Source organism: Narcine bancroftii, chromosome 8 (genome assembly GCF_036971445.1).
Source record: "Narcine bancroftii isolate sNarBan1 chromosome 8, sNarBan1.hap1, whole genome shotgun sequence".
NCBI lineage: Eukaryota > Metazoa > Chordata > Chondrichthyes > Torpediniformes > Narcinidae > Narcine > Narcine bancroftii.
Genome location: NC_091476.1, coordinates 54,452,246 through 54,480,028, shown reverse-complemented (window position 1 = coordinate 54,480,028; position 27,783 = coordinate 54,452,246). Strand labels below are relative to the sequence as shown.

At 41.4% G+C, this 27,783-nt stretch overlaps 1 protein-coding gene across 2 annotated transcripts in view; it reads left to right on the top strand.

The window, feature by feature from the left end:
* The window catches only part of LOC138740701 (interleukin-13 receptor subunit alpha-2-like), a 57,691-nt gene that overhangs the window by 14,094 nt on the left and 15,814 nt on the right, over positions 1 to 27,783 (top strand). For both annotated transcript variants that reach the window (XM_069893744.1, XM_069893743.1), the window contains exons 4-7: positions 1,798 to 1,951; positions 19,638 to 19,758; positions 22,696 to 22,880; positions 25,752 to 25,897. In XM_069893744.1, the coding sequence (XP_069749845.1) occupies positions 1,798 to 1,951; positions 19,638 to 19,758; positions 22,696 to 22,880; positions 25,752 to 25,897 (606 nt within the window). The remainder of the gene's footprint in view (positions 1 to 1,797; positions 1,952 to 19,637; positions 19,759 to 22,695; positions 22,881 to 25,751; positions 25,898 to 27,783) is intronic.

Below are 27,783 nucleotides of genomic sequence, written 5' to 3'. Positions count from 1 at the left end.
GCCATGAGGACAACATGGAAGTTCAGCAGGTGGTGCTGCTGCTTCGAGCTCCAGGGACCTGGATTCAATCCTGATCTTGGATGCTGTCTACTTGCAGGTTGCATGTTTCCCCTGGGTGCTCCTTTCCCAACATATGTAGATTGGTTAGATTCATTAGCCACTGGGAGAATATACGAGGGAGGTGGACGATTTGGAAAAAGAGATCACAATTTTAAAAAAGGACCTTCAACAGAGAGATTCTATGGAAAAATATAGGACTAATTAGTAAGAAGCTCAAGTACAATCCAATAAATTTGAATAGAATGGAAAAAATAATCACAAGGTCTAAGCTAGGGGGAAAGAGCCCACAAGGTCCTCTCCTGGCAGTTGAAATCAGAGCAAGCCTGGAGATCAATAAATGCAATTAAGTCAAACATGGACATAAACTTTTAAACAATTTTATATGAACTCATACGAATCTCAATCAGTGGGGAATTTGAATAAAATGGAGAGTTTCCTATCATAATTGGACCTTCCAAATTTGAATCTAGAAGAATAGGGGGAGGGTGGGGTGGTTTAATCACTCCCTTTAATCAACTTGAGATAGGGGAAGGATTGCTATCCTTACAAGTTAATAAATCCCCAGGAGAAAATGGGTTCCCACCTGAATTTTATAAAGAATTTAAAGATTTATTGATACTTTTATTTCTGGAGGTACTAGACCAAACAATGGCAACATGTACTCCTCCACAGTGATTCCCATTGAAACCGTCATCTTATAGGTCCATATCATTATTGAATATGGACCATAAGATCATTACTAAAGCTCTGGCAAATAGATTGGCAGTATATTTGCCTAAATCAATAAAAGTAGATCAGATGGGTTTCATATAGAAGAGGCAGTCTGCGGACAATGTTAGCAGACTGCTCAGTATTATCCATCTGGCACAAATAAGAGATGAATTGAATGTTGTTCCGGCCCTAGATAGGGGTGGGAGAAGTTCATTTTAATTTTTAAAAAACACTTAGACATACAGCACAGTAACTGGCCCTACTGGCCCAGAGCCCGTGCTGCCCATTTACACCCAATTAACCTACAACCCCAGTACATTTTGTACAGTGGGAGGAAACTAGAACACTCAGGCTAGAGCATGCAGGCACGGGGAGAATAAACTCCTTACAGACAGAGCCAGGTTCAAATTCCGGTCACTGCCGCTGTGATAGCATTGAGTTAACTGCTACACCAACCATGTCACCCTAAAGTTAGAAGGAACTTTATTATACATTGTAATGACCGGAACCCAGATCTCAGAGGGCGGTCATAAATTATTTCAAAAAAATAATGTTTCTGTTTGGCTCTTTTTCAACACCTGCTTTGGCTCTTTTACTCTCCCTACAGTTTTTTTTCATTAAAAGCCTAATTCACAACTCTTTGAGTCCAATGAGAGATACGGAAGAAAACATTTTGAACCAGATTGTAGAGTGAATTAATGTCCTTTCCGCAAGTAGTTCATGGTAGATGAATAAAGACCTTCTCAACATTCGATGGGATATGTAATCTAAGTGCAATCAATACATCAGCTTTGGAGGAAAATAGAACTACAGGGACAAAGCAGGAGAAAAGGATTGCATTCCTCTGTAGAGACCTGACAAGCTGAGCTGAATGGTCTCCTCATTTGCGGGAATAACTCCACAAACATTCTGATTTAAGGAACCAGAGTTTTGTGAGGTGCAACCTTCAGCTGACCAGTCCACCACTTTGGAGGAGGGTCAAAGACATTTTTGAGGTTTCCACTTACGATATGTTTATTTCGTCAGCGTGTAATCACCAGGCAGCTGCAGCATACCGATGGGTTTAACCTCAACAAAGGAGTAAATGTGACAATCCAGACTAGAGTAAAAGAACATTGCAAAAGGGGATCTGAGCGTCACAGTGACTGGATCGATATGGTGTACTGGCCATCCTTGGAAGGTAAACTTAGATAACCACCAAAAATCGCGATTCTGTTTTCACCTTTGGTTTGAAAATTGACAAGTTAATTAATTTGTTAGTAATATATTTGCGTTATATAGATAAATAATATGAAACCATGTATGCATTTTCATCCCTTTTAGTTCTCATTTCAATAAACATGATCATTATAATACCTCTTTGACTGTATGGCAATGGTCACCAAGTGGTTGTGAATTGTACTAATCAAAGTATACCAGGATGGCAGCAGACAGGGACGGCGGGAGACTAGGACAGCAGCAGACTAAGATGGCGGGAGACCAGGATGGTGTGAAACTGGGATGGGGCAGACTGGGATATAGGGACAGCAGGATGAGAGAGAACAGGCTTTGCTGCGTAGGCATCAGAGGTCACGTCTAGGTAGCCAGATGTTTATGTGCCATCTGATACACTCACTTAGGTTCAAGTTCAAATTTATTTTCAGTGTACATGCATAACATCAGGTATAACCCTAAGATTTTTTTTCTGTGGGCAAGGCAGAATTTCTATTTCTCCACAGTACAGAGTACAAAATATACTCAGAAAAAAGAAAGGTATACAAAAGAGGGAAATGTAAACAAAGAAAGATATATAAACAAGCTGACTGCAAATACATAAAATAATAAATATTCAGTAATAAATAATGAATATCCGATTGAGTGTGCTGGCGGAGGGGTAGCAGCTGTTCCTGAATCTTGTTATAAGTGGCATAAATCTTCTGGCACCTGTTGCAAGTTTATATAAATGAAAGCAAGTGGATTAACTTAATTCCTAGTTTATTAACTATATACATTGAAGGTGTAAAGTATCAGAACATGGCCATTGGAGTGCACCAGCATAAAGAATCCCCTGGAAGAGGATGTGGACACAGTGACTGATCTACATCCCCTTTCTTTAGCTCATGCTCCACACCACAATAAAATTACCTCGTTAAACTTCAGCACTTACGAAATGTCACAGAATGACCAATATTTAGCAGACACATTCAGTAAGTGAAATGACAACCATATTAGGTAGAAACATAGGAAAACACTCTGCTACATGTAAACAATATGAATATAATTACTATAGCCATACAAATAGATACTCTGTATTTGAGAATTGGCTTACTATCACAACCTGAACGTGTTCTATACAGATTTTCAGTTGTGCTTGAGGGTGGCTCAGCTGGAGGCACCTCAACCTGAAACCGCTCAGTGTCCATCCTCTCCAGTCCTACTCACGTGGGAGTGTTGTAGTCTTTTGACCCAGGGCCAGGATCCTGATAGTCAGTGTCACTCAGACTGGGCTGGGCTGGTGTAGGTTCAGCTACAGGTAGAATGTCTCGGTGATTCCTCCTGTATACCTTTCCTTCTGAGTGAACAAGATAAGATCTGGGCTCCATGCAACTCTCCTTTACCGTGCCTGTCCAGTTCTAACCTTGTGGGGTCTGCAACCTGACAACCTGTCCTTCTATTAAAGGCTGAAGTGGTCGACTTGATCTGTCACAGCACAACTTTTGTGAGAAGCTGGGATTTTACCTCTTGTTGTTTACGCATATAAGGTTCAGGCAGCTTCCCTGAGACTGGGAGAGTGGAGAGTGTTTGCCTTGACATTAGTCTTTGTGCAGGAGACCCTAGCGTTGTGTCTCATGCATGTTTCTGAGATTTAGGAGATTGAGGAAAGCATCATTTCTATCTCTCTGAGATTTCTCCGTGACTTGTTTGTTGCTGCGGACAGCTCTTTCAGCTGACCCATTAGATTGGGGATAATCTGGGTCGTTGGTGACATCAGTGAAGTCCAACTGAAAAGGCAATGTCCTTGAATCGCTGGCTTGTAAACTGTCTGGCATTGTCTGATATGAGGACGTGTGGTGCTCCAGGAACTGAAAACTGTCTGAGTTTTGTGATGACCGTCGCTGAGGAAACATCACGAAGCAGGTCAATCTCATACCAGCCTGAATATGAGTCCACTCGCACCAAATATTGCTGACAGCGCCATTCAGAGATATCTGTTACCACGGTCGACCAAGGTAGGTCTGGAACTGGATGGAGGAGGAGTGGTTCCTTTGGCTGGTGTGGTTTTGTGCTGTTACAGACAGAGCATGACTGTATCTCCTTGTTGAAGGCCAGTAAGCTATGCCTCTTGCTCTTCGTTTAGCAGCTTCTTCACCTCTGTGCCTAATGCTGATGTACCCCTTCTGTAGTGACCCAGGAACGATGGCTTTCTCGCCTTTTATGGTGACCCCATCTTCAAAAGTGAGTTCGTCTCTGAAAGGAAAATGTCCTGTCTGATGATGGTGCTGAGTGTCTGCAGGGTTGTGTCATCTGCCGGGTATCTCCATAACTCCTCCAAGCGAGAAGAGGATATGTAGTTGCCTGTCATCATGTCAAAGTTTCTTCCTCATCAGAACATGGCCATTGGAGTGCATCAGCATAAAGAATTCCCTGGAAGAAGATGTGGGCACATTGACTGATCTACATCCCCTTTCTTTAGCTCATGCTCCACACCACGACAAAATTACCTCGTTAAACTTCAGCACTTACAAAGCACTTAGAGTGTCAGCCAGGTGCATTTGTTTTCTGCTTTTATACATGAGCATGATGCTGTATTTTCAAAGTCGTAACATCATCCTTTGCAGTCTTCCTGGTGCTGCATGTATGGGTTTCTTCAGTATAGTGACCAGGGGCTGTTGGTCCGTTTCTATGGTCACCGGCTTGTGGTAAATCTAATTTTTTGAATGGTGGGAGGAAACCGGAGTCCCCGGGGAAAACCCACACAGATACAGGGAGAACATACAAACTCCCTACAGACAACGCAAGATTCAAATCCAAGTCCGGTTCAGATTGCTGGGACTGCGCTAACTGCTATGCCAACTGTGCTTTAGGATTCAAGTGAAGTACCTGAAATTCCGTGAGAGTCCTTGCACGATGGCCCCTTGGATGATGAGACCTCTGAAAGAGTCCACTCTCATAGTTTCCCTCAATCGTCTTCTCATCCCCTCCTTGCCTGAAGCCTATGACTGCAGCCATGGGCAAACATTACACTCTATCTTGTCTCCACCTTGTATCATTTTGTATAGGGATCTCCCTGCCTCTTCTCAATTGATCCAGCCTCTCCTCCAAATGGAATTAATCCTTTCCAAGGAACATCCTGGTGCCATCTCCTCCACCCCCTCTCCAGACTAATCATGCTTTTTCAGTGTGACCACCACATCTGTACACAACCTGGGCCCATTGCAGTTAGTCATCTATTTCAATGATTTAGATGAAAACTTGCATGAGCAGGAGCAGAGTTTTGAGGATGAGATTGTTATGAATTAGACCAGCAGCAGCACCAAGACAATGGTATCTTCAAAACAATAATTTTTATTAATAACTATTAATAATATAAAATCTTATTTAACCCCATAATGCGTAAATGTATATATATATATATATATATATGTATGCGTGTTGTGTGTGTGTGTGTGTGTGTGTGTGTGTGTGTGTGTGTGTGTGTGTGTGTGTGTGTGTGTGTGTGTGTGTGTGTGTAGCAAAACCCAAACCATTACAGTTTGGGCACAATTCTGAAGAGATGATTTTAAAGTTCAGTCTTAGAAATCTTGAATGTTGAAACTCAGAGTCTTTAAACTGGTGTTCGAAAGCTCTCAAACTCACAAATTCTTGTAGATTTGCTTTCAGAGGAATATTTCTTCTTACAAATGACTTTTTTCACAAATTCCCCTCTCTTGTGTGGAGATTTCAGAACTCGTTTATTCACACAATGATTTTACCATCCCAGGCAAATGAAGTACCATTAAAAATGATTACAATGGCCCTGCTCTCTCTTGACCAAGAGAAGCAGTCTAGTGGCCATCTTTTCCCAAAGCCACATTGATTCTGTATCTCTTCCCTGTGAAAGGGAGAATGCACAACAGTACCAACAGTTCTCATTGAAGATTACTGCATCTCTAACTTCAGATGAAGCTGGTTCAATATTAAAGATGCCTTCTTTAATTGTCTTTAATCACATGACTGCAATGATCAACCACTGGTTCAGTTTCATTTCTCCAAAAACATAAGTCATGGCAGATGACCTATTTACACAGGTGCTTCTCTGTGCCAACACCCATGACTTCAATATTTCTATGGAACAATCCCTACAATGATAAGGCTTTGATGGTTTCTGGTAGAAACTTTGTCTCTGGAAGACCTTTCTTATCTACTAAAATGAATATGTGATGTGTAAGGATCCCTGTATCCAACTCACAAAGTCTTTACTAAAAATAATATATTTATAAACTAAAGATTAATAATAACATTAGAAACATAGAAACATAGAAGATAGGAGCAGGAGTAGGTCATTCGATCCTTCGAGCCTGCTCCGCCATTCAACGAGATTATGGCTGATCTTAAAGTTCAGTACCCCGTCCCCGCCTTCTCTCCGTAACTTTTAATACCCTTATACTGAAGAAATATATCTAATTCCCTCTTAAATATATTTAATGAACCTGCCTCTACTATCCTCTGTGGCAATGAATCCCACAGATTCACCACCCTCTGGGTAAAGAAATTCCTCCTCATCTCGGTCCTAAATGGTTTGCCTATTATCCTCAAACCATGGCCCCGGGTTCTGGATTTTCCCATCATTGGAAACATCCCATCTGCATCCATTCTGTCCATTCCTGCCAGAATTTTATATGTCTCTATGAGATCCCCTCTCAATCTTCTAAACTCCAGCGAATACAATCCCAATTTGTGCAATCTTTCCTCATAAGTTATTCCTGCCATTCCAGGTATCAGCCTGGTGAATCGCCTCTGCACTCCCTCCATTGCAAGAACATCCTTCCTTAGATAAGGTGGCCAAAACTGCACACAATACTCCAGGTGGGGTCTCACCAAGGCCCTGTACAGCTGCAGTAAGGTATCCTTGTTCCTATACTCAAACCTTCTTGATATGAAGGCCAACATACCATTTGCCTTTTTAACCGCCTGCTGTATCTGCATGCTCGCCTTCAGAGACTGGTGTACAAGTACCCCTAGGTCTCTCTGCACTTCCCCATCTGTTAATCTATTGCCATTCAAATAGTAATCTGCCCTCCGGTTTGTATTACCAAAGTGGATAACCTCACATTTATCCACATTGTAGTGCATTTGCCATGTATCTGCCCAGTCCCTCAATTTATCCAAATCACACTGGAGCTTCCTGACCCCCTCTTCCGTGCACACAACTCCTCCTAGCTTAGTGTCATCTGCAAATTTGGAGATATTACATCCAATCCACTCATCCAGATCATTAATGTAAATTGTGAACAGCTGGGGTCCCAGTACAGATCCCTGTGGCACCCCACTGGTCACCGCCTGCCACTCAGAAAATGAGCCATTTATCCCAACTACCTGCCAGCCAGTTCTCAATCCATATCAATACTTTGCCCCCAATCCCATGAGCCTTGATTTTGGAAGCCAGTCATTTATGAGGGACCTTATCAAAGGCCTTTTGGAAGTCCAGGTACACCACATCCACTGGCTCTCCCCCATCTATTTTACCTGTGACCATCTCAAAAAATTCCAATAGATTTGTCAAGCACGGTTTACTTTTTGTAAATCCATGTTGACTCCGTCCAATCCCTTCTCTGCTAGTCATATGCTCCGCTATTACACCCTTAATAATGGATTCCATCATTTTGCCCACTACTGATGTAAGGCTCACCGGCCTATAATTCCCCGCTTTTTCTCTACCCCCCTTTTTAAATAGTGGGGTAACATTAGCTACCCTCCAATCCATGGGTACTGATCCTGAGTCTATCGAGTTCTGGAAAATAATTCTTAAAGCATCTGCTATCTGAATGGCCACTTCCTTAAGTACCCTAGGATGTAGATTATCAGGCCCTTGGGATTTATCTGCCTTCAATCCCATCAATTTCCCCAAAACCATGTCCTTAGAGATACTGATTTCTTTCAGTTCCTCCCTTGCATTAGTCTCTATGTTTCCCAACATCCTTGGGAGGTTATTTATATCCTCTCTTGTAAAAACAGAACTAAAGTAAGAATTTAATTGGTCTGCCATTTCCTTATTCCACATTATATATTCCCCTGATTCTGACTGCAAAGGACCTACTCTGGATTTCACCAATCTTTTCCTCTTGACATATTTATAAAAGCTTTTGCAGTCAGTTTTTATATTTGCCGCAAGCTAATTTTCGTAATTTATTTTTGCTCTCTTGATTAATCCCTTTGTCCTCCTTTGGTGCATCTTGAACTGCTCCCAGTCTTCGGTTGTGGTACTTTTTTTGGCCAATTGATATGCTCTCTCTTTGGACCTAATGCTGTCTCTAATTCCCTTGTTATCCACAGTTGAGTCACCTTTTTGGGTTTATTTTTATGCCAAACCAGTATAAACGATTTCTGCAATTCTTCCATTAGATCTTTGAATGCTTTCCATTGTCTATCCACCATCAACCCCCCCCATAAACACCACCCAATCAATCTTACTCAACTCCTGTCTCATACCATCATAATTCCCTTTATTTAAATTCAGGACCTTAGTCTCGGTTTTAATTTCATCACTCTCCATGTCGAGTGAGAATTCTATCATATTGTGATTGCTCCTACCCAAAGGGCCTCGTACAACAAGATTGTTGATTAGCAACTGTTTTATTTGCTGCCCTCATCACAGTAAGTACCTGTGCTGTAACAAGAAAACATCATTGGCCTTCCTTAATACTCTGTAGCAACCTCTCGGGAGTTGTCTCTCAGCAAAGGCAGACATCAATGACAAAATGCCTTCAGCGCAGCCCTTGGCCATCTGAGGAAAAGGATCATTCAAGATCAAGACCTTAGTATCAGAACAAGACTTGTAGTTGTCTGGCTAACAGTGATCCTTACCCTTCTGCATGCTTCTCAGTCTTGAAACATTATGGTAAGCCCCTCAAGGCACTGGAAAGGCACCACTAATGGTGCTTCTGCAATATCCAACAAATTAACTGGGAGGACATGAGAACTAGCATCCACATCCTTTCCCAGGCCAATGTTCCCGCATTAAGGTCTTGGATCAGTCACTATTGAAGATCACGTCATTCACAGGCCTGGCAACAGATTCCTAAAGCAATCACTCAACTCTTGAATTTTGTCATGCGAAGCAAGTACAATATGGACATTTATTTGTGGCCTAACCCTCAACAATGAAGTATAACTGTGGAATGACTCTGTGAATCTTTAGCCCACAGCTATCCATCATAGAAAATATTGGGAATGGTATTGAGAACCATCCGGAACAGAAAGAAACCCTGCTTAAAAGTTGAAGATCACACTCCCTCACTAACTGAGCATCAGGCACTTCTTGTCCATCATCATCAAGTGTTTTGAGATGCTCATCAAGGGGCCACATCAAACCCCTGCTGTCCCCGTCACTGGACCCCTTGCAGTTCGCACACAGACCCAACCGCTCTACAACCAATGCTGTCGGCGCCATCTAGCCCTCACCCACCTGTGGACTGTGGAGAGCATTCTGGCTGGTTGCATCACTGCCTGGCACCAACTGTCAGGACAAGAATAAACTCCAGAGGGTTGTTAACTCGGCCTGCGACATCACAGGCACCAGACTTCAGTCCATCGAGGACATCTACATGAGGCAGTGTCTTAAAAAAGCAGCCTCTATCCTCAAGGACCCCACTACCCAGGCCACACCCTCTCCACTCTGCTACCATCAGGGAAAAGGTACAGGAGCCTAAAGATCAGTACCCAGCGGCACAAGGACAGGTTCTTCCCCAATGAACCAAAGACCCGGCCTGTCTTTCTGTTCACTCTTATTCTTGTTATTATTTATTTTATTATAGTAACGTCATAAGATGGTGATAATATAAATGTTTGCACTACGACGTTGCTGCAAAACACCAAATTTCATGACTTGTTCATGACAATAAATTCTGATTCTGATTCTCTTTATCAACTTTAGTTCAAGCATACAACACAATCATACCTCAGTATCTGATAAGGAAGTTGAAAGGCATAGATATGATACTTTTTTCCTTTATTTGCCCCTCTGCTCCTCAGTTTTAAATTTGTTATCAAACAATGCACATGTAATTAAAGTGCGCATTCTAGTTTTTATTCAAGGTTATTTGTGTACATTTCGGTTTGACCATGTTGAAATCACTGCACTTTTAATACATAGTCCCCTCATTTCAGGGCACAAAATGTTTAGGACATTTGGTTTCACAGGTGTTTGTGAGAACTCAGGTATGTTTAATTGCTTCATTGTTACAGGTTTAAGAGCGCTAGACTTTTGATCACCAGGAGTTGGGCCAATGAAAATCAAAGAAGCCATTATGAGTCTGAAAAAAAAGAATAAAACAATGAGAATCATCGTCCCAACCTTAGAATTAACAAAATCAACAGATTAGAACATCATTAATAAGAAAGAGCAATTACTGGTGAGTTCAGTAATCGCAAAGGGACTGGTATCCAAGGAAGACTCCACTGCTGATGACAGAAGAATTCTTCTCTGAATGAAGAAAACTCCCCAAACGTGTGTCCGATTGATCAGAAACATTCTTCAGGAGGCAGGTGGGATATGTCAATGACTACTGTCTACAGAAGACTTCATGAACTGAAATACAGAGGCTACACTGCAAGATGGAAACCATTAGTTCACCACAGAAATGATGACCAGATTACAGTTTGCCAAGATGCATTTTAAAGGACTTGCAGAATTTTGGAAAAAAGGTCTTGTGGACAGATGAGACTGTGGTTAACCTATTTCAGAGTGATGGCAAAAGCAAAATGTGGAGGTATAAATGAACTGCCCAAGATCCCAAGCAAACCGCCTTTGCCATAGATTGCATCTTGCAGTATAGCCTCGATACCTCTGTTCATCCATCTCTGTTGTATCTGTTCCCAACATGATGTCTTCCAGTCCAGATCTTCTGAAATGTCCACTTTCTTCCACATGGCCTCCTCTCCACCACCATCAACAGATTAGAACATCATTAATAAGAAAGAGCAATTACTGGTGAGTTCAGTAATCGCAAAGGGACTGGTATCCAGTCCCTGGTATCTCACCCGCATCTCCTCCATTTCCCACTTGTCTGCCTTGCCCCCCCTGTAATGCACATCGAAAGAACCAAAGAATTGTTGATCCAAACCAAGGCTTTTATTAACTAAAAGACTGGAGCATATCACTAGTAGGTCAACCAGTCCAGAATGACCTGGTCTGGCTAGGAACAATCCTTTAAGACCTGCTAGTAGGTGTGGCTACACTCTGAGCCAATCACAGTCATCCTACATGACCATCTGTACATATGTACATATACACATTGGTGATAGAATCTGTACTATCACACCCCACCCCCCCCACCTCAGTCCAGACACAACAAACAGGATTCCACTTGCCCCACCTACCACCAGCCTCTGCATCCAACAAATTATGCTCTGGAATTTCGACCACCTACAACAGGATCCCACCACCGGACACATCTTCCCCTGTCCTCCCTTCTCTGCCTTCCGTAGGGACTGCTACATCTGTGATTCCCTCATGATCTCATTCCACTCTACCAATCGTGCCCCCCTGCATCTTCCTGTGTGGCTGCAGGAGGTGCCACCCTTACGTCCACATCTCCTCCCTTACTATAGTCTAGGGCCCCAAACAGGCTTTTCAAGCGAAGCAACACTTCGCTTTTGTATCCACAGGACTGATTTATTGTATCCAGTGTGGCCTGCTCTACATCGGAGAGACTGGGCGCAGATTTGAAGATCTCTTCGCTGAGCTCCTTCACTCCATCCGCCCCAGTGACAGAGATCTCCCAGTGGCCAACCATTTCAGTTCTGTTTACCACTCCCACACTCACATATCTGTCCATGGCATCATGTACTATCCCACCAAAACCACCCATAATTGGAAAGAACAACACCTGATTTTGCGTCTGGGCACTCTTCAGCAAGATGGCATTAACATTGGATTCTCTGGTATCTGCTAACCTGCTGCCCTTCCTCCCTTCCCCCTGTCTTCTTTCCCTCAGCTCTCCACCCCTTCCCTCTCTATTCATCCAACCATCCCTCCTCCCCTTGCTTGCTGCTGTGCCCTCCCTCCCTTCTGCACCTATTACCTCCTGCCTTTGAGACCGTGCTCCTCCCCCCACCCCTCCCCATTTACCTTTTTGCTGACACTTTTCCATACCTTGATGAAGGGCTCAAACCCAAAATGTCAGTTACGTATCGATATCTTTGCTATACAAAGGACAGATGGGCCTGTTGAGTTTCTCCAGCATTTGGTTCTTACGGAGTCTACAGACTTTTACTTTTTACTCCTGTGAAGCCAAATGTCGCCAAAATTATGGTGCCCAGAAATTAAGAGACTATGTATAAAATATGCAGTAATTTCTACATGGTCAAACCAAAATGTATACAAATAACCTTGATAAAAACTGGAACCTGTACTTCAATTACATGTGAATTGCTTGATTACAAATTTAAAACTTGGAGTGAGGGAAAATAAAGGAAAAAAAAAATTTGTCCCAAACATTACAGAGAGCACTGTAATTTTGTACGTTTCTATAGGATCTCCTCTCGTTCTTCTGAATTCCAGTGTACAGTCCCAGATGACTCAATCTCTCCTCAAAGGCTCACCCCCTCATCCCTGGAATCAAGCTGGTGAATCTCCTCTGCACCAACTCCAAAGCCAGTACATCCTTCCTCAAGTAAGGAGACCAGAACTGAATGCAATTCTCCAGATTGTACAGTGGGAGCAGAACCTCCCTGGTCCTAAATTCCATCCCTCTAGCAATGAAGGACAATATTCCATTTGTTTCTTGATCGCCTGCTGCACCTGCAAACCAGCCTTCGGCGATCCATGCACAAGCACTCCCAAATCCTGCCGCGTGGCAGCAAGCTGCAATCACATGCCATTTAAATAATATTCCTATCTTCAATTCTTCCTTCCAAAGTGGATAACCTCACATTTTCCAACATCGTTTGTCATCTGCCAGACCCTTGCCCACTCACCTAACCTATCTACATTTCTCTGCATATTCTTTCATACAATTTGCTTTTCCACTCAATTTAGTGTCAACAGCAAACTTAAATATACTCTCCTCTGTCCCCTCTTCTAGATCATTTATGTATATCGTGAACAGTTGCGGGCCCAGCACCGACCCCTGTGACATCCCTCTCATCACTGATTGCCAACCCGAAAAACACTCCTGTCCCTCAACTCTCTGCTTTCTATTGGTTAACCAATCCTCTATCCATGCTAATACATCATTCCCAAATTTATGCATCCTTATCTTCTGTATAAGTTTTTTTTGCGGCATCTTATCAAACACCTTCTAGAAATCCAGGTAAACATGTCCATCTGCTTCCTTCTATCTACCATGCACATTATCAGAGTATGAGTGTGGGGTGCTTTCAGGAGACTGAATCTGAGAAAATCATCCAGTCTAGATGGAGTACTCGGCCAACAATTAAAATTCTCTGCTGACCAACTTACCAATGTATTCACGGATATCTTCAACATCTCCGGCAGGGCATGGTACCCATCTATTTCAAACAGGCATCAAACGTATCTGCTCCTGTCTGAGCAGTAACATGGAACTGTTCCAGCTCACCCTTCATAGCAACAGGTCTATGGCGGATGCCATCTCATTGGCTCTACACAAAGCCCTGAAATATCTGGAAAGCAAAAATGCCTTCATCAGGATGCTCTTTATCGACTACAGTGTGGAATTTAGCTATCATCCCATCAAAACTGGTTAGCAAACTCCAAGACTTTGACTCAGCACCCCACTGTGTAATTGGATCCTGGATATCCTCACCTCCAGATCACTAATAATTGATAAGAACATCTTTACAATCTCCATCAGTACCGGAGCCTCCTGCTCTACTCATTTTACATCCACGACTGTGTAGCTCAGTACGATAATATCGCTATCTATAAATTTGCTGATGATCCCCCGATCCCCTGGTTGTGGGTGGTATAAAGGAAGGGGATGAGTCAACATGCAGGAGGGAGATTGAAAACATGGCTGAACGGTGCAACAACAACAACCTTGCACTTAATGTCATCAAAACCAGAGAGCTGATTGTGACTTCAGGAAAGGAAATCCAGAGGTGTACAATCCAGTGAACATTGGGGGATCAGAGGTGGAGAGAGTGAGCAAATTTAAGTTTTTGGGAGTTACTATCTCAGAGGATCTTTCTTGGAACCAACACACTAATGACATTGTGAAAAAAGCACGTCAGCATCTCTACTTCCCATGAGTTTGTGGAGGTTTGGTAAGACATCAGAAAACCTGGAAAATTTCGACTGATTTGTGGTGGAAAATGTGCTGACCGACACCCTCACAGTCTGGTATGAGGACACTAATACCCCTAAGCGTGGGCTGGAAGGGCCTGTTAAATTAGAGAGAGCATATCAATTGGCCAAAAAAAGTACCAAATCCAAAGACTGGGAACAGTTCAACATGCAGCAAAGGAGGACAAAGGGATTAATCAAGAGTACAAAAATAAATTACGAAATTAAGCTTGTGGCAAACATGCAAACCAACTGCAAAAGCTTTTATAGATATGTCAAGACGAAAAGATTGGTGAAATCCAGAGTAGGTCCCTTGCAGTCAGAATCAGGGGAATATATAATGGGGAATAAGGAAATGGCAGACCAATTAAATTCTTACTTTAGTTCTGTTTTCACAAGAGAGGATACAAATAACCTCCAAAGGATGTTGTGAAACATAGAGACTAATGCAAGGGAGGAGCTGAAAGAAATTAATGTCTCTTAGGACATGGTCTTGGGAAAATTGAAGGGACTGAAGGCCGATAAATCCCAAGGGCCTGATAATCTACATCCTAGGGTACTTAAGGAAATGGACATTCAGATAGCAGATGCTTTAAGAATTATTTTCCAGAACTCAATAGACTCAGGATCAGTACCCATGGATTGGATGGTAGCTAATGTTACCCCAAAAAGGGGGGTAGAGAAAAAGCGGGGAATTATAGGCCGGTGAGACTTACATCAATAGTGGGCAAAATGATGGAATCCATTATTAAGGATGTAATAGCGGAGCATATGACTAGCAGAGAAGGGATCGGACGGAGTCAACATGGATTTACAAATGGTAAATCGTGCTTGACAAATCTATTGGAATTCTTTGAGATGGTGAAAGGTAAAATAGATGGAGGAGAGCCAGTGGATGTGGTGTACCTGAACATCCAAAAGGCCTTCGATAAGGTCCCACATAAATGACTGGCATGCAAAATCAAGGCTCATGGGATTGGGGGCAAGGTATTGATGTGGATTGAGAACTGGCTGGCAGATAGACAGAGAGTTGGGATAAACGGCTCATTTTCTGAGTGGCAGGCGGTGACCAGTGGGGTGCCACAGGGATCTGTACTGGGACCCCAGCTGTTCACAATTTACATTAATGATCTAGATGAGGGGATTGGATGTAATATCTCCAAATTTGCAGGCGACACTAAGCTAGGAGGGGTTGTGTGCACTGAAGAGGGGGTCAGGAAGCTCCAGTGTGATTTGGATAAACTGTGGGACTGGGCAGATACTTGGCAAATGCACTACAATGTGGATAAATGTGAGGTTATCCACTTTGGTAATACAAACTGGAGGGCAGATTACTATTTGAATGGCAATAGATTGGGAGATGGGGAAGTGCAGAGAGACCTAAGGGTTCTTGTGCACCAGTCACTGAAGACGAGCATGCAGGTACAGCAGGTGGTTAAAAAGGCAAATGGTATGTTGGCCTTCATATCAAGAGGGTTTGAGTATAGGAACAAGGATACCTTACTGCAGCTGTACAGGGCCTTGGTGAGACCCCACCTGGAGTATTGTGTGCAGTTTTGGTCACCTTATCTAAGGAAGGATGTTCTTGCAATGGAGGGAGTGCAGAGGCGATTCACCAGGCTGATACCTGGAATGGCAGGAATGACTTATGAGGAAAGATTGCACAAATTGGGATTGTACTCACTGGAGTTTAGAAGATTGAGAGGGGATCTCATAGAAACATAAAATTCTGGCAGGACTGGACAGAATGGATGCAGATGGGATGGTTCCAATGATGGGAAAATCCAGAACCCGGGGCCATGGTTTGAGGATAATAGGCAAACCATTTAGGACCGAGATGAGGAGGAATTTCTTTACCCAGAGGGTGGTGAATCTGTGGAATTCATTGCCACAGAGGGCAGTAGAGGCAGGTTCATTAAATCTATTTAAGAGGGAATTAGATCTATTTCTTCAGTATAAGGGTATTAAAGGTTACGGAGAGAAGGCAGGGACAGGGTACTGAACTTTAAGATCAGCCATGATCTCATTGAATGGCGGATCAGGCTCGAAGGGTCGAATGGCCTACTCCTATCTTCTATGTTCTATGTTACTCTACTGCATGTTTAAATTTTACAATTTAAATGAAAAAAAATTAAATTTTGTATGTCACAAAAACCTTGCCAGAGTGCTCCTTTCTCCTTCTCCAATATTGTTCTCTTACTCACTCGTGGCATGTCGCTTTGCTCTCTCTAAATATCACTTCAACTTCAACCTCTACTCTAATATTTGCTTTAAGCCATATGTTCATTTGTCCGAGATGAAAACTGAGTGGGTCTCGAGTTCAGCCATTCGTGACAAGGCTACTAATATGCAATGATTCTAAGTGATGAGCTTATAGAGAATACAGCAAAATACACTAACACCTTCTGCAAATAAGATTCAATGTAGGAATGTTCCAAACTAACCTCAAATGCAGCACTGTCAATGAAAAGCAACTGTGATCCCATTTGCAATTTGTCGTCTCCTTATAAATGCATTGAAGCAGAGTATATAAATGTTAAAAGAGTAGCCGTTTACTTGCAAGAAAAGAACTTTATTTGTGTCTATATAGGGCAATCAGGCAACCACAAATCAAAATGTGGGACACTTGTCATTGACCTAGGTAGAGCATTCAAAGATGAACAAGATACAGCCTCCATTTGGCATTATTATTTGTGTCGGAAGACAAGCCCCTTGGGGAGCCCCTTGACTTCCTGTGACATAACCATTGCCACCACTAACAACATATTGGGATGGCCATTTGACAGGATCAAATGTCTGAATGTCAGGTTGCAAGAACAGGTTGGAGATCAAGCCGAATCATCTTGTGTCCCCAGAACCTTTCTTTTGTTTACAAGGTGTGAATCACAAGCCTGCATTTGGGGAAATGGTTCTCCAACAACATTCAAGAATCTCAGCACTGTCTTTGTAGATATTAATTTTGTGTGCCCAGGAAGGGGACCCTCCCTCAAAAAATGAGGTGATATACCTCACCTGGGTTGCCCAATAATATTTCTTAAAATCTGGCAGTTTTAGTGCCCCTAATTTTTCAACTTTTCCATGGAGACCCTAACCATTTTGCCATTCCACAAAATGTTTCTGACACACTGGTTAAGCCTCTTAAGGAAACACTGATGCAATGGGACGGGCAACGTTTGAAAAACTTATTGTATCCTTGGCATCACCTTCATTCTTATACAATTCACTCTCTTCACTAATGTTATGGGCAGAGTTCTCCATCTAATCAAGTCCTCCTCAATCTTCCAGAGTAAGGGCAGATAATTTATGTTAAGGGAAAAGGGAGGAAAGGGAATAAGGAAAGGGAGAGGAGAAAATGCTGGAATATGTGAATTATATTGCACAGAAGGAAAATGTAGGATATTGTTTGCTTGGATTTGTACGAGTTTTGAAAATAAAATGCTTGAAAAAAATCTCAACACTGGAGTATCGATGAGAGGGGATCTCATAGAAACATTTTGAATTTTGAAAGGACTGTTCAGAGCAGATATGAATAAGTTGTTGCTCTTGGTGGGTGAATCCAGGACAAGAGGGCCTTTAGAATTAGAAGGTAACCATTTAAAACAGAGGTGAGAAGAAATTTCTTCAGCCAGAGGGTCGTGGATTTGTGGAATTCATTGGCACATACAACTGTAGAGGCCCGATCACTGGGGGAGTTTAAAGGGGAGATTGATCGGTATCTAATTAATCAAAGTATCGAGGGATATGGGGAAAAGGCTGGAACTTGGAACTAGATGTGAGAACGGTTTAAAGGGTAGAATTGCAGAGCAGACTCAATGGGCTGAATTGCCTACTTCTGTTCCTTTATCTTGTGATCCTGTGAACACCATTTAAGGCTCAACAGACACCTAGTCTGTCACTCCAAGTATTCATATCCGCACCCTCAGAGTCTTTTAGCAGTATCTCCCAAAGTACAGATTCTTCTTTGAAAAATGAGGTTAGCAGGCCCATGGGAACATTGCCACTTAGAATCATGCCATCTTGAGCATAGTGTATAGATTTTACAAGTGTATCCAATGTTTCAGGAGTGTTAGTCACGATCATCTTCGCAAGGGCAAAAAGGCAATACTTCTTAGCGGCTTGCCTGCATTCCAAGAAAATGCTTGTCAAGTTCTAGTTCTATCAAATAGTCATCCGGTCAGAAAATGAGTTATATATCACCTGTTTATCTGTTCTAGCAAAGTAATAATTATTGAGCCCAACACAGATGGTAGATCTGTGTTCAGATGTTTAATTAATGTTCATCAAAATCTGCTCACTGGGTCCAAACTAATTCATCCAATGATTGATTTTTACGAAAGTCGACTTTATAAACTTGAAAAATCAGCATCAACATTTCAAATGATAAGATGTGAATATATTCCTGCAGTTAGCACCATTCTCATGCGTAGTGTCATCTGATGTTCCCAATTATAGGCACAGATCGAAATAGGGTTTTAGGCCAGTTAGTTCTGAAGGCCATTATGATGAACAGGTCATTATTTGGGGTATTTTGTTCCTTGAAAGATTCTATCAAATGCAATGGTTCTCAACCTTTTTCTTTCCACTCACATACCACTTTAAATAATCCCTATGCCATTGATGTTCTGTGATTAAGTAAGGGATTGCTTAAGGTGGTATCTAAGTGGGAAGGGAAGGATGAGAATCACTGCTCTAGAACCAATTGCTACTGAAATATTTTGCTTGAGAAAAATTGTCATTGACCCATTTCCTTTGGAGTTATGAAACCATGCACATAACGAGTTAATTAGGTACGATTAAAACTTTTTCTTTCCACTTTAAGTGATCCCTTACTATCACAGAACACTTATGTAATAGGAATTACCTAAGGTGGAATTTGAGTAGAAATGAAAAAGGTTGAGAACCACTGATCTAATAGGAAGCTGTCTATCGCAGCCTTTGTTTGATTCTTTCATGTAAATAGCACGGTTTCCAGCCAGTTCATGCCTGTCCCTCCTTTTCCTTGAAATAATGATTCTATCTTCTTGGTGTGTGTGATTAAAATCTTGGATAATAGTATGGAGAATAGTGACTCATTATTTACATCCATAAGGCTGATTACATTCACAGCCAAACTCTAAAATGAATGAGGAGCTTATTGGTGTACAATTTGAAGGCACATTCCTCAGTGTAATTGTTGGAAAATTCTTCATTGGTGAAATCCACCTGGAATCTGTGTTTGAGGAACCTGACAGCTATGGAGACCAATGCTGGTAGTTCTCTGCAGAACGATTGGAATTTCTCTGGACAACCTTTGGCAGCTCTGTTTACCCCCATGTGTGTTCCTGGAAATAAGTAGGTTTTAAAAATGATTTCCTTTTTATCGAACCTCTCAGTGTTTACACTTTGCATTGCAATTGTGGTAAATAGTTTTCTTTTCTAAAAGGGCATGTGGACTCCAAAGTTAAGAACTTGCAATGCATTGTTTACAACCTGAAATACATGGACTGTTTATGGCAGAAAGGAGCTAATGCTCCTCCTGATGTCAATTACAGACTCTACTACTGGTATGTATGATATGTGAACAGTGCAACAAAACTGTAAATCCACTTCAAAGATCACTGACAATGTCTTATAAGTTATCAAAGGTATTAATATGAAATGCACAATTAATCTCATTATTAAACCATCCAGTGACTAATAATCCATGCTGACATTTAGACATTTTAAAACTTAGATATACATACACCACTATAACAGGCCAATTCGGCCCTACAAGTGTGCGGCACCCAATTTACACCCCATTAACCTACAGCCCTGTTTTTGAATGGTAGGAGGAAACTGGAGCCCCCGGGGGGAAAACCCACGCAGACATGGGGAGAACGTACAATCTTCTTTCAGCCAGCGCAGGATTCGAACCCCGGTCCCAGTTGCGGGTGCTGTAAAGGGCGTTGCGCTATCCATTATGTCTACCACGCTGCCCTGCAGCTGACACATTACACCATAGCTTGTCAGACATCTGCATATCTCACTGAATTCTTGAAAGTTTTATTGGGAAATATGATAGCATGTCTATTCATGTAATTTGTCAAGACCAGGTAATTACTTTGTAAAAATTATATTGTAAATTTGGTTAGGAGGAAAAGGGAGGTGTGCAAGAGGTATAAAGAGCAGGGAGCTGAGAGTTTGAAGGAGGACTACAAGGAGTGTAGGAGGAATCTTAAAAAAGAAATTAGAAAGGCCAAAAAAAGGCATGAAGAGGCTTTGGCAGACAGAGTAAAAATAAATCCAAAGGGTTTCTATAGGTACATTAAAAGTAAAAGATTAGTGAGGGATAAAATTGGACCCCTTGTAGATAGCGAGAGTAGGCTGAGTGAGAAGTCAGAGGAAATGGGGGAAATTTTGAATGATTTCTTTGCCTCGGTATTCACTAGGGAAAAAAATATTGAACCAGTTGAAGTAAAGAAAAATAGTGGGGAGGTCATGAAGTATATAAGGATAACCGAGGAGGTAGTGATGGCTGTGTTGAAAAAGATAAAGGTGGATAAATCTCCGGGTCCGGGCAAAATATTCCCAAGGACACTCAGGGAGGCTTTTGGACAGATAGTGGGGTCATTAACAGAGATATCTAGGATGTCACTGGTCACGGGGGTAGTGCCAAAGAATTGGAGGGTGGTGCATGTGGTTCCGCTGTTTAAGAAAGGGTCCAAATATAAACCTGCGAATTATAGGCCCGTGAGTCTGACGTCTGTGGTGGGTAAGTTGATGGAAAGTGTTTTGAGGGATGGTATTTACAAATATTTGGAGGTACAGGAGTAATCAGCATGGTTTTGTCAGGGGTAGATCATGCTTGACAAACCTGATTGAGTATTTTGAGGGGGTTACAAAAAAGGTTGATGAAGGGAAAGCTGTGGATGTTGTCTATTTAGACTTTAGTAAAGATTTTGACAAAGTTCCCCACAGGAGGTTAGGAAAAAAGGTGGAGGCATTAGGTATAAATAAGGAGGTAGTGCAATGGATTCAGCAATGGTTGGATGGGAGGTGTCGGAATGTAGTGGTAGAAAATTGTTTGTCAAATTGGAGGCCGGTGACTAGTGGAGTTCCTCAGGCATCGGTCGTGGGTCCACTATTGTTTGTTATATATATTAACAATCTGGAAGTAGGGGTGGAGAATTGGATAAGCAAGTTTGCGGATGATACAAAGATTGGTGGTGTTGTGGACAGTGAGAAAGATTACCGTAGATTAAAAGGTGATTTAGGAAGGCTGGAGGTGTGGGATGAGAAATGGCTGATGGAATTTAACACGGATAAGTGTGAGGTGTTACATTTTGGAAAGGCAAATCTAAATAGGTCATATGCATTAAATGGTAGGCTATTGAGATGTGCAGAGCAACAAAGGGATTTAGGAGTGATGGTAAATAGTACCCTCAAGGCTGATACTCAGGTAGATGGTGTGGTGAAGAAGGCATTTGGAATGTTGGCCTTCATAAATCGGAGTATTGAATTCAAGAGTAGGGAGGTTATGATGAAATTGTACAAGGCATTGGTGAGGCCAAGTTTGGAGTACAGAGAAGGTTCACGAGAATGTTGACAGGATTTCAAGGTTTGAGTTACAGGGAAAGGTTGTGCAGACTAGGGCTTTTTTCTCTGGAGTGTAGAAAATTGAGGGGGGACTTGATAGAGGTGTTTAAGATTTTAAAAGGGACAGACAGAGTAAATGTGGATAGGCTTTTTCAGTTAAGAGTGGGGGAGATTCAAACTAGAGGGCATGGTTTAAGATTGAAGGGGAAAAATTATAAAGGGAACATGAGGGGAAATTTCTTTACGCAAAGGGTGGTGGGGATGTGGAATGAGCTTCCGGCAGATGTGGTCGAGGCGGGATCATTGGTTACATTTAAGGAAAGACTAGATAGTTATGGAGAGGAGAGGACTGTAGGGGTATGGACCGGGTGCTGGTCAGTGGGACTAGGAGGGTGAGGATTTGTTACGGCATGGACTAGTAGGGCCGAACTGGCCTGTTCTGTGCTGTAAGTGGTTATATGGTTATATGTCCAAAAATATAGTATTTTGAACAAGCCTGTATTAGAGCACACAGAAGGCTATTAATCTTGAATGTTTACGTTCTTCATTCACTTAAATATTATTAATTTTTTTTTAGAAAGAGATGCTGTTTTGAGGACATGTCTATTTTTAATTTCAACGTTCAGGTTTATTGTCAGAGTACATACACGACATCACATACAATCCTGAGAATCTTTTATCTGCAGACGTGGCAGAGCTACCTCTTATTGTTCATTTTTGTTTTAGTTGAGGTTCTAAATGTCAAAAGCTCCTGGAAGGTTTGTGATCCCAGAAACATATTTTCAAATTAAGCAGAATTTAAATTGCCACTTGAAACTGTTATGGAACCATCTGATTTATACAAAATAGGGATGTTGTTAAATGTGACGTCTTACACTTGATCAGGTCTGCTGTGCAAGTAATGACCTAATGGCTATTAACAGGCACGAAGAGATGGAGCGAGTTATGGAATGCAACAAATACCTTAAAAATCAAGGTGATAAGGTTGGCTGCCATTTTCACAGTGAGGAGCTCATCGAGTTCAGTGATTTCAACATATGCATAAATGGTACCTCAGGACTGGGGCCAGTGAGGCCAGTGTATTATGTCCTTCAGCTTCAGAATCTCGGTAAGATGCAGCGACGCATGTGAGTGCTTTGCATATTTCCATATTTATGACTCAGCCTATTAAGTCAATGCCGACTTGCTGAGCAATAGCCCCATCCAATTTTCTCCTCAGCTTAGACCCCTATGTTCCCATCAGTTTCTCCTCGATTCTACCACTTGCAAGGAGCAATTTACAGTGGCCACTTCTCCTACCAATCTGCATGTTCTTTGGGATTTTCATTTTTAACATTTAGTTTAGAGATACAGCACAGTAACAGGCCCTGCGAGCCCATGAGTGCACGCCACCCAATTACACCAATTAACCTCGCAACCCCGCATTGTCTTTGGAATGCGGCAAAAGACCAGAGCACCCAGAGGAAACCCACAGGGATAACGTGCAAATTTTTCCGAGGTCAGCGAACCTGATGCTGAGTCACTGAATTGCCCATGTGGGGTGCGGAAAGCTCCCAGAGAAAACACAGGGAGAACATCCAAACTCCACAAAGACAACAAAAGAAGATAGGATTGACCCAAGTTTGCAGAATAGGGAAGCAGCAGGATTAGTATTTGTTGCCTTAGCTGCTGTCTAGGTGTGTAGGCCAATGACTCATCCCTTTCTCTTCCAGTTGCAAAGGGTATTTGTGTTGCATCTAAAACCTATGATTATTTCTCAGGATAGGAGGTTAATTTTATTTATAGAAAATAAAGTAACTGCTTGTTCTGAGCAGATAAAGAATAACTGGAGAAGCTCAGCAGGTCAGGCAACATCCATGGGCAGAAATAATCTGTCAGCATTCTCTGTTCTGGCTGTTCGGAGAATTTGAAGGATATTTTGCTGTCAGGGCTTGATCTAAAATGAGCATTTGAGCTGCCTCCTCTATTTGTGCTATTCAAATAAATCAGATGGGGAAGAGACTGGGCAAAATGAGTGTTTCCAAACTTTTTTACATGACTCTCCTCAGATCTCTATGACTGCTGCAGAGACAATCAGAGTCGTCCAGTGAGAATGCTGCAGGCTCCTCCCAAGAATAGGATTTGCTTAGACGCTAGGCATTCAGAAGAAAGGAGCCAAGTTTAGATGCATAAAATGGATATTATGCACAGGCTAGAAACGTTGTGGCAGCTGAAATAAAAGCAGGACCACACAGTAACATAATAATTGAATTCAAGCTGATATAATGGTTGATGATGCAAAGGATGACATTGGTGCAGGCAGAGAGGTCCTGAGCTTGAGTGAACTTGGACTGTAGTGTATTTCAAACATGGCTTTTTTATTCACAGTAAATGGCAATATTTACTCAGCTACCAGTTTAATGCATGGGTAGAGTGCTGACTGGTTAACATACAGGGAGTTTGGAAAGATGCCTTTGTTTTGAGGTCAGAGGACCCATAAACCCAGCAACCATAGATATTCACCAAGACAAATGGTTACTTAAACAAAAGTTGCTTTTAATAATCTTTAAACATGAAAACAGAATCACACTTTAACTTGTCACTATTGACCTGACATAACCCCTTTCTAATTCCAAGCGCACGTATATGTAATGTGTGTGTGTAAGTTCAGAAAAGTTCTTTGATTCATAGTCCAATCTCCCTTCTCATTCCTCCAAGTTCACTGGTTGCAGGCAATTCTTATACTGTGCACAGAATCTAACATTTATGAAGTTCACCAGATTTTGCTGCTTGAAAGGTAAATGGTTACCACTCTGGAAGGTTCTTGTCTGTTTTGAGAGAGTGAGAGAGAGAGAGAGAGAGAGAGAGATATTGTTCCAGGACATCCGTAACTGATTTACTTCCATCTGTCACTTGAGTGTCTTGCTGAAGAAACTTGCCCCCTCAGGGGTCTCTAGATGATAACCTCTTTCAGGTCACCACAGAGTTCCTTTTTATTTCCCTTATTTCAAGTGAAACATTAGACAGCCAGTCCTCTTCTATTGCATGAACCACAAGGGCTTTGACCAGGCTGAACTAAGAACTCACAACCCGTCTTCCAAATGGAGTTTTCCACAAGCTTGCCAGCTTGTCCTGTTCCAGTCCCAGCTGCAGTTGCTGACTGTAACACTGCAGAAGTGATCTCTGTCTCTCTCTGAGAGAGAGCCTGTCTGACTCTCTCTGCTTGCAAAACCACATGATCCTCTTAGAACAACATGTTCCCTTCCAGACAGAAGGTGGCTCCGACAATCTCTTTAACCTTTTGCCTCTTTGTAAATGACAATCCATTAGTGAAGTCTTGTGGGCACTCTCCAAAGCTCTTGCAAAGGCTGTGGGGCTGATATGCAGAGCTCCAGTATTTCTAATAAGATCTGTTTTAAAGTGTTTGTATTTGACCTACACTAACAAACCTTTCCCTATTTATCTCCTAAAAACCTATCTATATACTCTATCACATCTTGTCCTGGACAGTGTCATTGACTGCAGATAAGGAAAATGCAGGAAATTCACCCTGTCACAAAAGCAGAAAATACTGGAAACACTCAGCAGACTTGTCAGCCTTTGTGGAAAGGGAAATACAATGGACATTAACTCCAGTTCTCCCTACGCAGATGCTGCCTGATCTGTTGAGCATTTTCAATCTTTTCCACATTCGTTTTCAGGTTTCCACCATTTGCAGTTTTTTATTATTTTTGTCTGGCAGGTTTACAACAGGCTCCTGAAGGAAATGCAACGCCCCCTTGTGCTTTTTATTGTTCACTGGGCTATCAAAATGTTATTCTGTGTCTTTACATTCTTCTGCAAGAAGGGGGATTTGGTGAAGATTTCTGCAACTGACTGCAAATGAAATGTAATTTAACAATTAGATTTTATTCCTTCACGTTAAGGAGCATTAGAACTGTCTAATACACCAAAACTATTATCTTGGAATTGTTCTCATGAAATACTGTTGCATTTTCAGTTAAGCCAGCGGCTCCCCACAAAATCAATATGACGGCTTCAAAAAACGGGATCATTTATCTCCAGTGGGAGCCTCCAGCTGGTGAAGTCAAACCTCACTGTCTGGAATATGAAGTTAATTTCTCCGGAAAAGACTCTGACTGGGAGGTTGGTGAACTCTTCGCTTGGGCAAATAATGTCAAACTCGATCTTTGCTGCTCATTTTACTCCAGGTCACAATCTGAGATGAGGTTTTGTTTTTAAACGATAAATTCTCACTCGATAGATGCATGAATCCAAAAAATGAAGTATTCTTTGAAGTATGCCTTCAACGGGCAGTCTATTGAGTGTTTGAGTCAGAAAGTCATTCCTTACTATGTACCTGTATAAAAAGTTGGTTAGAGAGCAGTTAAGAATATACTGTGCAATTCTGGCCACCCTGTTAAAGGAAGGATGACAGGGTGTGGGAAAGACACAGAAGAGATTTGTCAAGGTGGTGCCTAAATTATAGGGAAGGAGATACAAGGAGAGGATGGACAAAAATCTGTTGCTTTCTCCAGAGCAACAGATGCTGAAGGGAGACCTGATAAATATTTATAAAATTATTAGAAGCATAAACAGTCAAAATCTCTTTTCCCCAGAGTGAAAATATAATTTTCTTAGAGCACAAGTTTTCAAATTTCTTCCCTAAACTTGCATTCCACTTTATTTATTCCCTATGCCATCAGTGCTCTGTGATTAGTAAGGGGTTGCTTAAGGTGGTATGTGGGTGGAAAGAAAAAGTTTTCTTTCTTTTTCAATCTTTTTATTATTATTATAATTTATAAACACATACAGTTGAAAGAGATATAAAAAATACATAGTAAGTAATGAATTAATACAGAGATATTAAACAATAATATTACAGAATAAAAATATATCATAAAAAAAAATTTAGATCAGTTTAGGGTGTGAACTATCTCTAAAAAAAAAGATATAATTAATAACAATATATGAAAAAAGAGAAAAAAAAACCCCAAAAAAGAAGAAACAAATCTGAATTAAAAAAACTTTAAAAAAAACCTACAGATATAGCTAAACCACGCCAATCACTCCGATCTCATCTTACAGCCCAATTATCATACATAATCATAGAAAGAAAACAGAGCCAGATCAACTCACCACAAATGAAAATATTGAATAAATGGTCGCCAGGTTAACTCAAACTTAGAAGTGGATTCATAGACAGAGTTTCTAATTTTCTCTAAATTTAAACATAGTATAGTTTGGGTAAACCATTGGAAAACAGTGGGAGGATTAACCTCTTTCCAATTCAATAGTATAGATCTTCTAGCCATTAGTGTAAGAAAAGCAATCATACGATTGAAACCCACTGTTTTAATCGTACCTCGTTGACTCGTTATGTGCACGGTTTCATAACTCCAAAGGAAATGGGCCAATGACAATTTTTCTCAAGCAAAATATTTCAGTAACAACTGGGTCTGGAGCAGTGGTTCTCAACCTTCCCTTCCCTTCCCACTCACTCACCACCTTAAGCAATCCCTTACTAATCGCAGAACACCGATAACATAGGGATTACTTTAAGTGGAATGTGAGTTTGGGAGCAGTTTGAAAACCACTGATCTAGAGGATATATGTATAAAGTGAGGGCTAGAATGTTTAATGAGATGAGAAGGTCAAAAATAATATAAAATAAAAATATACAGAGTGATAAGTGCCTGGAATGAGCCATCAATGTCAATGGGGAAATAGTTTTGATAGTAGAGTTTAAGAGAATTTTAGGTAGACACATGACGATGAAGGGAATAAAGGAATTTGTATCATGTGTAAACAACAGTGATTTAGATAATATGTCATCATGTTTGGTGCAGACAATGAGGGACAAAGGGCAAGTTCTATGTTCATCCATTGTTCCAATTTCCCATTTATCTCAATTATGGATTAGTTTTGAGTTTAGACTCTCATTAAAAAAAGCCTCAAACTCTATGAACCTAAAAATGCAATCCAGTTTCCACACTCAGCAGCCTCCACTTATCTTAACGTCTTCTGAATTA